Genomic DNA, 10,368 nt, shown 5'->3' with positions numbered 1-10,368 from the left:
AGGAGGCGGCGGGGAGGGCCCGAAGCCGAGCGGGGAACCAGTGCCACCATCCCGCAGCGGGATGGGGATGATGGCCCGGGCGCAGCCCCTCTGGAGGCTCCCGGCAGCGAGCCCCCTTCAGCTCAGCGGCACCTACCCCCGGATGCGCGTGACCTGCACCTCCTCTCGCTGTCTGGATAGACGCAGCACCACAGGGGGATTGCTGTACCTGCTTGATGTTCAGCGTTCCCCATCTCGTGTGTTTATCGTGTTCCTCTATCCATTCTCCCTCATCATAACGTTAGCATTTGTAGCACCCGGTCTTTGGTCTTTATAAATAAAATCTTACCCTTCCCTCCCATATATATTTAAAGTTCCAATCCTTCTTTGTTAACGTTTACAGCTGCCCCCCTCACATCTTTACAGCGCCAGAAACAGGAATGTTAATCCTTCAGATGCTGCCTTCCTGTATGTCCCTCCATGTCTCCCTTTTTCTTTTTCCTCCCACAGACATCTCAAGAAGGGCCGGGGGCTCTGAGGAAACATGGGAACAAGTGGAACAGAGGAAGCGTACCTGGATCAGGTAAGGAGTCTGAGGCGGGTGCTGCATGGCGCTGGGCGTCTGCGGGGGTTTATTCCCCCAAACGGTCCTTGCTCCCAACCCCCCCTTTCATTTTTAAGGCCGACTTGCGGCATTCATTTCTGCTCTCTGCCATGCTTGCCGGTCCGCAGACCATCAGCTTCGTATCTGCTTCGCTGCTCCAGATTTGCTGGAAGGCTGAGTGTGCAAGGGACTTTGCACACTCCGTGATGTTCCCCTCGGAGCACCTCTGCACGGAGGCACGCAGTGGCTTCTCTTTATAAAAATGTTCAACACCTCTTAGAACAAAAGGGAAAAGTTAAACATATATCAGCTGAAAGCAGCTTCCACTGAAATAGCAGGTGGCCCATTCATGGGCACAGTAGCAGCATATAAGTTGAAAAAATAGATCGATCAATAGATAGATAGGGCTGCTAATGCGCCCAAAATGACATTTGCCCTTTTTGCAGCCACATCTCATGGATGGAAGGGATGCAGGTGGCAGAGTGGGTTAAACTGCTGAGCCGGTTGATCGAAAGGTTGCCGGTTCAAATCTGCACAACGGGGTGAGTTCCCGTTGTTCCGCCCCAGCTCCTGCCAACCTTGCAGTTCAAAAGCATGTAAAGGGAGGTAGATAAAAAGGTACCACGTCGGTGGGCAGGTAACAGCGTTCCGCGCACTGTGGTGTTTAGTCATGCCGGCCACATGAGCATGGAGACTGTCTGTGGACAAACGCTGACTCCCTCTGCTAGGAAACAGGTGAGCACCGCCCCCTAGAGTCAGGCATGACTGGACTTAATGTCAAGGGGAAACCTTTACATTTTACCTTTACACATGGTTGGCTCATATTTAGCTTGGGATCTACAACAGCCCCAAGACCCTCCTCCTTTGCAGTCTTCTTGAGCCGGGTGCTCACCACTTTCTAGGATGCATTTGGTTTCTTGCTCCAAAATGGGTGACTTGACGTTTGTCCCTAGAAGCCTTTTGAGGCTGAGAAAGCATTATTTGAACAATTAATTTCCATGCGGCTTATGCCGCTTGGAGGTTCTAATCACTCCTGTTGTTGAATATATTATTTAATTATTTTATAGACAGTGTCTTGTAAATTATATATATTATTCCATATGGTGCCATATGAGTGTGTGTGTGTGTTTTTAAAAAGTGGTCCCTTAATATGTGTGCAGCACTCGGCCCTCCTCACCGCCATTCTCAGAGAGCCAAAGTGGGGAGGTGATCAAACTGGCCTTTCAGAAGGGTCAGGTCCCGGTTACTCAAAAGGGGGGCTCTGGAAAGTAGTTTCTGCTTTGGGTTCAACAACTGCTCTGTGCATGCGCAGAATCCCTTTCTTTGCTGGGTAGACTCTGGAGAACGAGCTTCGTGCAGAAGAACACACCGTTCTGAAACTGAGTGGGATGCAAGTTCGCTCCTGACGGTCTTGTACTCTTACCTCACCTGGTTGTTGTGTGGATAAAAGTATTTTTGGGTTGGAGCAGAAAGCCCCTGAAAATACGTCTTTACTATTTATTTCGTTTCGCTCCTGTGCTGCCTGTAACCCGAAGGTCCCCCGGGCAGCTTGCAAATGCTGAAAACAGCGTGTGTCTGTCAGTCCCTCAATCTGAGAAACAGCTCGTTGGTTTGCTTCTGTAAAGAAGTTCCTCGTAAGGCACAGTCACTCTGTGAATTGTTTCTCTCTTCATGCAGGATGCTGGGTGCCCAGGAGACAGGTGAGTCTGGGGCTCCTTCTGAAGGTCTCGTCTTCTGCTGAACTGGGAAAGGGCCCTGAATCCCGCCTGTCCGTTCACCCGTCCCGAAAACGTAAAGAGCCTCTCAGGCTGGGTCACTTCCATTTTCCCAAGGTGGAAACCGCTGGCATTGCTGGCCATGCCCTTTGGGCCCCGGGGCCTTCTCACCCCTGGCGTGCCGCCCCGAAGCTTCTCTGAACCTGGGTTTCTCCGGCCCCTGGCTCCACTTCTGCTTGGCTCCAGCCAAGGGCCAGACTCCCAGCAGAGAAGCATTTAGGGCTCCTAAAGCATCCTCTGCAAGGGAAGCTGGCCCGGAGGGGAGCACTTTTCTGCCACAGGGACCGGCAGGAGGGGAGGTTTGGGTGGGGAGGGCTCGGCGCTTCTCTTCTGCCTGGGGAATTCCGAAGCAGGTGCTGCAGCCTGACAGCATTTGGCAGAAGGAGCCGCCGGAGGGGGGCCGTTCCCGAGCCAGCCACCGAAAGAGGGAGCAAATGCTGGTCCACGGAGGCACAAAGGGGAAGGGCTGAAAATAGGGGGTGTGGATGCTCCTTCCGCTGAGGGCCACACTCCGGGTTCCAACAGGGCCGCTTTCTGGTAGTAAAGGGAATGGGAGGGGCAAGAGCACCATGCGGATCACAATAGCCAGCATCCCAGCATGCTTTAGTTCAGGCATCCCCTTTCCAGTCACTGAGAGTCGTTTCCACCTCTTAATAATGGGCCTGGGGGCAGGGACATGGCACAAGAGCCGGGAAACTACCAAATGCTGGGGGAGAAAGGAGCTGGGCCAGGGCAGGGGGTGTGGCTCTCTGGGGCCGGCCTGGGTCCCTCGAAGGCCACGCCTGGCCAGCCGGCCTGAGGTTTTGCACCCCTGCAGCGGGAGCCCACGCCTTTCCTTCAGGCAACCTCTTGTAGATGCATGTGGGAAGGAGAAGGAGCAGCCAGAAAAGGGTTCGAGGAGGGAAGAGGGGGCTAGGAGGCTTTAGAAGGGAACTCGGGGGGGTGGGGACGGCTTGATCAACAGTATTCTCGAATCCTTCGTCCTTTCCTTTCTCTATCAGGGAAGGCCCCACAGTCTCCAAAACTGCATCGGTCTCGGTGGAGCGGGGACAGGTACCCAGCCGCCCCTCAGAGCAAGTGTGTCTCCTTCAGGATGAGCCCCCCCGGGTGCAAAGGTAAGTTTTATTTAATGCTTTCTGCCTGTATCCATCAACCAAAGCTCAAAGCCTAGATTTAGTCGGTGGGTGTCCTTCCTTCCTACCCAATTTGGGTTCCAGGAGTTTTGGCAGGGCTGGTCCATGCGCAGCCTGTGTGCTACAACTGCCCCCAAACTCACTGGTGCCTCCTTTTTGCAGCAAGGAAATACCAGAGAGATTGCCCTCTCCAGGTGTGCAGGGCAGAAAGGTGTGGTGTCAAGGTCTCCCTCATTTTTGCTTTCTCTCTCCCGTGGTGATGACACTTTCCTTCAGCAATTAAAAAATGATAATAGGCTGTAGGGCAGTTCAGATTCTAGCTGTTTGCACCAATTCTGCCACTGAAATTAGGCCATTTGGGCCAGAAAATAAACCGCATGTGGTCCTTAAATTGTCACTGATTCATAAGGCTGGCCTCATCCCTCTGTGCAGTAGCTTTAATGCGAGGAGAAGTTAAGGCTCCATTTTAACTAGTATATTCTTGCCTTGTTTTGGTAGATCAAGTGTGGGTGATGGAGAAGGAGAAGGAAACAGCATCCAACACAAACAATTCTGAACAATTAGAGATTTCTGGGAAATTGTTTGAGGATCCAAAAAAGGAAGCTTCCCAGATTCTTGAGCGGAAAGAGAGTTTGGAAAACTTGCAAAAATTAGAAGATCAAGAAAATAGAACTCTGAATCAGGCAGTTCTTCATGGGATGGGCAGCAAAAACACTGAAAATAAATGCAAGAGGCAGCTGTTGTGCATCAGGTGTGGGAAAAGTTTCAGCAACAGCTCCAATCTCATTGCTCATAAGAGAATACATACAGGGGAGAAACCTCACAAATGCCTGAACTGCGGGAAGAGCTTTGGTAAGAAATCAACCCTCATTGCCCATGAAAGAATACACACAGAGGAGAAACCCTATAAATGCTCAGTCTGTGGGAGGAGCTTCAGCCAGACGTCAAGCCTTATTGCCCATGAGAGAATCCACACAGAGGAGAAACCCTATGAATGTTCTGAGTGTAGAAGGAGCTTTAGCTTGAAATCGAGCCTTGTTGCCCATGAAAGAATCCACACAGGAGAGAAGCCTTTCAAGTGTTCAGACTGTGGGAAAAGCTTCAGCCAGAAATCTGCCCTTATTGCGCATGTGAGGACTCACAAAGGGGAAAAGCCCTTTACCTGCTCAGTGTGTGGGAAAAGCTTCAGTCAGAGCTCTAACCTTATTGCCCATGAAAGAATTCACACCGGGGAGAAACCATATCAGTGTGCAAACTGTGGGAGAAGTTTCAACTGCAGTTCAAGTCTCATCAGACACCAGAGGATCCACACAGAGGACAAACCCTATGAATGTTTAGACTGTGGAAAAAGTTTCAGCTGCAGTTCCAGCCTTATTAGACATCAGAGGACGCACACTGGAGAGAAGCCCTACAAATGCAAGGATTGTGGCAAAACCTTCAGTGTGAGCTCTCAGCTTAGTGTGCATCAGAGAACCCATACAGGAGAGAAGCCGTATGAATGTTCCGACTGTGGGAAAAGCTTTAGTGTGCGATCGAGCCTTAGTGCACATGAGAAAATCCATACTGGTAAGAAACCTTATCAATGTACAGATTGTCCCAAAAGTGTCTACTTGAGATCCAGTCTCAATGCACACAAGAGGATACATGGAGGAGAAAAGCCATATGATTGCACAGACTGTGGGAAGACCTTTACTTGCAGCTCAAGTCTTATTCGACATCAGAGAATTCATACAGGAGAGAAACCCTATAACTGTGCAGACTGTGGGAAAAGTTTTATCTTGAGCTCCAACCTCATTGCCCACCAGAGGACTCATACAGGAGAGAAGCCATACCAGTGCCCAGATTGTGGCAAGTTCTTCAGTGTGAGTTCACAGCTCAATGTCCACCAGAGAACCCACACAGGAGAGAAGCCATATGAATGCTCAGATTGTGGGAAGAGCTTCACTTGTAGTTCTGGCCTTATTAGGCATCAGAGAACCCACACAGGAGAAAAACCCTATCAGTGCTCTGAATGTGGGAAAAGGTTCAACCTGAGTTCAAATCTTATTGCGCACCAGAAAACTCACACAGGAGAGAAACCATATAAATGTGTGTACTGTGGGGAAAGTTTCTATACAAGACCAAATTTTGTTGAGCATCATAAAGCCAGTCATACAGATGCTGTAAAGAGGAAAACCCAGGGCAGCAATGTTAATCACGACCCCCAGGCTGTTAATTACCAAATAAACTATATAGAATGGGATTGATAATAATGAGCACAATTCACTAGGAATTGCTATGGCACAAGCCCTGTTGAACTTAATGGGAACTGCTGTGCAGTTTCAGCAGATCGTATTCTGAACTTTCAGTTTCGGAGCTCACAAGTCCATTTTGTGGATGAGTGCAAAAATAATAAAGTTTCTTTGATTCTGTGCCTTTATGTAACATTTAACTTTGAGGAGGTTTCCTGGCATGCAGAAACAGGCAATGTTTTAAAATTTAAGGTAGGCAAACTTTTTTCTGTCAAGGGGTATATTCCGCCCTGGGTGTTGATCTGTCAGATCAGCCATGGGTGGGTGGTGCATTTCTTTTTCTGCCACCCCCTTTTCTCCCTCTTCCTGAGATCTGTACTGATTACATGCACACAACCTTTAGAATTAGTCTGTGGCTTGTACAAAATAGTCCAAGATCCATATGTGGCCCCAGGTCCAGGGTTGTCCACCCATGAACTAAAAGTTGTAGTAAAGGAATTAACAATCCAGTAAAATAGAATAATCATAGCCCTTAAAAAAGGGACCTGTTCTTTTAATGAGAAACAGATTTGATCTATCTCGACGCAATGTTATTTTTCAGAATTACTGGATGGTTTCAAGCCAGGGTAGCACAAAATTGCCAGCTTTCTTGCCTGCCCAGCTTCCACACCCATACCTAGAAATCTGGACACACATGTGTGGCTGATCTGGGCCCTTTTCTCCAGTTAAATGTCCTAACTGTATGATCTTTTCAGATTGTTTCATTCCTGCTCTTCCAAATCTTCCTCATCTTTGAAATTCTTAGCTGCAGTCTCCTTTTAGGAATTTATAAACAAAAAGGAAATCAGACTGGGTCTTTCTATACAACATGAAGTTTTGGCCCTGACACTGGGCCAAATGCAGCTTTTTAATATTTTTTTATTTTCAATGGTTTAACCAGTGTATAAAGTCCTAATAAAGCCCTAGCAAAGAAGGCTGAGAATAAAAAATGGTGGTGTTGCAACTCAGATCTGTTTTCCCACCATGTACTGTGGGGAAACAAGAAGAAATACATGAATTTACAGGCTCATGTAGTTCCTTGCATTTAAGGGGCTCTTTTAATGCAAAGCGAACCTAAATTGGGGCGCAGGCAGGGTTGATGGGGAATCCCGGTGCCGAAGAGCCAGCAGAGCAACCTTTTTGCTCTGTTCTTGCTGTCATTAATCGGCTTTTCTAAACAAGGTTTTAAAGCTTCCACTTTCCTGTGGCTGCTGCTTCTGGATCATATGAGGAATGTCCTCATTTCCTTCTGGTTTTTTTCCTGGGCTTTTTCTTTCCTCTGCCTTTCCTATGCCACATTACTCAACCACCCGATATCTCAGAACTGCATCAGTGCACACACACCTGGTTTGTGCATTGGCAATTTCTAGGCATCGGGGTCATGGGTGCTGTTGAGGGTTAAACTCAATCTATGGAATGTGCTCCCCAGAGAGGTCCGCCTGGCGCCGTCGTTATTTGTTTTTCGGCGCCAGGTGAAGACCTTTTTATTTAAACGTCATTTTAATTGTTAACAATATTCACTTATTCATCTGGCCAGGGCGACTTCTTTCCTTTCCTTTCCTTTCCTTTCCTTTTCTTCTTTTCTTTTATAACTTTTCTTTTATATCGTTTATATTTATTTATTTATTTTATATTATTAATTTTATATTGTTATTTTTGTATTGTATTTTATTGTGTTGTAAGCCGCCCCGAGGCTTCGGCAAGGGGTGGCATAGAAATGTTCTAATAACAACAACAACAACAACAACAACAACTCCTGACTTGCCAGCTGTTGATCAGAAGGTTGGCAGCTCGAATCCGTGTGGCCAGGTAATCTCCTCGCTGCATTGTCCCAGCTCTTGCCAACCTAGCAATTCGACAGCATACAAAGAGGAGTAGATAAATATTTAGCACTTTGGTGGGAAGGTAACAGCGCTCTGTGCGTGAAAACCAGTCGCGTGACCGTGGAAGCGTCTTCGGACTAAGCTGGCTCTTCGGCTGACAAACGGAGATGAGCACCGTCCCTTGAGTCGGACACGGCTAGCGCGTACATGTGGGGGAAGCTTTAGCTTCATTCAGAGCCGAGCTGTCGATTTCTAGGCTTGATTTCCTCCATGTGCTCTACATAAGGTCACCCTTGCTCCTGCTCCAGAAATTGCAACGAGTACAACATAGGGTAGCCAGGCTGGGTTGCTAGGACCGCATGGAGAGACCGTGTATCACCTATTTTAACGTATCCTGTGTTTCCAGAGACAATGCAAGGTGTTGGGTATCGCCTTTAAAGCCCTTCTTGGCTTGGGTGCGAAATACCTTCAGGAGCACCTTTTCCCATATATTCCACCTTGTCTGCTTAAGGTCCTCTGAGAATAATCTTTCAAGATTTGCTTCTGCAAGATTTTCATGTCAGCAACCTGCGGGACTTTCTCAGTGGTGGCCCCTAAACTGAAAATGCCTTCTGGGAAAGCTGTGCCTGACCTTCAAGAAGGAATAAAAGACATATCTTTTCTGACAGGCCTTGTCAGATTAGTTCTCAGGTGGTTTGTTTTAATATGTTCATTTTTAGTCAAATGTTCCTGGCAGGCATGTCATGAGTGGAGCCAGCTAGAGCAGGGGATCAGACTAGATGACCTGGAAGACTCCTTCTCATTCTGTTTCTGTGTAACTATGTTAATCATTGTTGGTTTAAATTGTTTGGAAATTGCTCAGATCCTGTGGGAATGGGGTGGTATGTAAGAATTGAAATACTAATAGTATCAGGAGAGGGAAAACTCTCCCTCTCCACACCAGGCCTAATTCTGCACACCTCCATCAATTCCCCTTCCTGCTAAGCCACACAATCTCAGCTGTTGTGAGCTTTAATTATCATTGTACTTAAGGCTCAGTCCACTTGGGCCCATAAGCCTCCAAACTCTCCCCACCACAATCCTCTGGGCCTCCTATGCAGGGTGCAAGAAATTCATGACGATCTTTGTCTCCCAGCCTGCCATACAGTCTATTTTGAACATCTATTTTGAGCAGCACTTTGAAAAGGACAAGAAAGAAGCTGATTTTGCAGGATATGTCTGTTCCTAGTGGCTGTAGTAACATAGAAACATAAAAAACAGTGCGAGTCAGAAGGGGTCTCCCGGGTCATCTAGTCTGACCCCCTGCTCTAGCTGGCTCCACTCATGACACGCTCCACTCTGGCACCAGCCGGCTCCGCTCATGACATGCCCACCATGTGCATATCCAGCCTATCTTCCTTTCCCACCCCATGGAATACTCCTTTTACCCCTTCCTCCAAAGTCTGGCCTTGTGACCTTGGAGATGCAACCAAAGAGCTCTTTTCTGCACCCACTGCAAGGACTGGGGTGCGGGCCCAAGTTCGGACTCCCAGCTCCGAGGCTGGCTGCCTTTTCTTGATGCACCTGGGTATCTCCAGAATCCTAACCACCATTTATTTATTTATTCGACTTCTATTCCACAAAACTAGTCCAAAGGCTCTCCAAGCAGCTTACCAGACGCTCTGCGCACCTTTTCTTCCGATTGCTTGTACTGCAGTTCCTTCTATGAGAATTCATTCCGTTAGATTTCCTTGCATTAGGTTGCTCAGCCTTTTCCGAAATGAACTTCAAGGTGGCTTATGACAATGTTAAACTCTGCAAAATGCAAAACAGCTAAAGATGCTGCCACCCCTTAAGAAAACCAAAATGTCAGAGATGAGCCCTGTACCCTTGACTCTTCCCCAACCATCCCTACCAGTATTTTATAGTTTCTGGGCCTCCCCTGCTTCTGTCGCCCACCCAAAATTAAATCCTGAATTAAATATGAGAGCCAGTGGGGTGTAGTGGTGAAGAACATGGGACTGGGACTCAGACGATCCGGGTTCTAGTCCCCGCTCAGCCATGCAGCCAACTGGGTGACTTTGGGCCAGTCACAGACTCTCAGCCCAACCTACCTCACAGGGTTGTTGTTGTGGGGATAAGATGGAGGAGGAGAATGATGTAAGTTGCCTTTGTAGGAAAAAGGCAGGATATAAATCGAAAAATAAATAAATAAAAATCTTGTTGCTCTGGAGTCCAGGAGTGGCAGAGTTTCTAAGGGCGCAAATCTAGGCAGATTTAGACAGTGAAGGAAATCGTGGAATCGCAGAACCAGGAGAAAGTATGGTCAGATTCACAGGAAGTTGCTATGCTCTGTCTCAGTAGTTTATTGGCATAACGCTCAGGTAACCCTTTCTAACAAAGAAAAAAACAGCGTGGTCGGGTAGCCAGTATACCAAACTGGCAATGAGCATCAAGAGCATATGCAGAGGGTTTTTTTATAAGTTATAGGTGTTGGGAAAATTTGGGTAAATCCTGTCTGAAAAGCATTACTCCTGTGTGCCTTTGCATTGTGGGATCAAGTCCTGTGCTCCTTCTCAAAACCAAGCTGTCACTGTTTAAAATGGCATTCTGCCCGCTCCTTTCTCTCACCTTTAGCTGTGGGCTACAGTGGACAGGCCATTCAGTCCAAATATACATCGTAAATAGTCAGTGTTGGAACTCAGTTTACAAGGAAGTATCTTTTGATAGCCCAGAGGCTCCATGTGCCCTGGCCAATTCAGAATGTCTAGAGTCTAGATAAGAGTCTTGAGTTCATGCATAGTT

The 10,368-nt window shown here is 47.6% G+C and overlaps 1 protein-coding gene across 2 annotated transcripts in view; it reads left to right on the top strand.

Moving 5' to 3' along the window:
• LOC123020134 (zinc finger protein 883-like) overlaps positions 1 to 5,875 on the top strand; it is a 163,832-nt gene extending 157,957 nt beyond the window's left edge. Inside the window, exons 1-2 of one of the 2 annotated variants that reach the window (XM_044423556.1) lie at positions 3,373 to 3,473; positions 3,990 to 5,875. In XM_044423556.1, the coding sequence (XP_044279491.1) occupies positions 3,452 to 3,473; positions 3,990 to 5,737 (1,770 nt within the window). In that variant the 5' untranslated portion in view covers positions 3,373 to 3,451 and the 3' untranslated portion in view covers positions 5,738 to 5,875. Of the gene's footprint in view, positions 1 to 3,372; positions 3,474 to 3,989 lie in introns of those variants that run through there. The other variant, XM_044423557.1, reaches the window with a different exon arrangement.
• Positions 5,876 to 10,368: the final 4,493 nt, after the last annotated feature.

This window comes from Varanus komodoensis, unplaced genomic scaffold (genome assembly GCF_004798865.1).
Source record: "Varanus komodoensis strain SLA01 unplaced genomic scaffold, ASM479886v1 scaffold141, whole genome shotgun sequence".
Lineage (NCBI taxonomy): Eukaryota > Metazoa > Chordata > Lepidosauria > Squamata > Varanidae > Varanus > Varanus komodoensis.
This window is presented reverse-complemented; position numbering and strand designations above follow the sequence as displayed.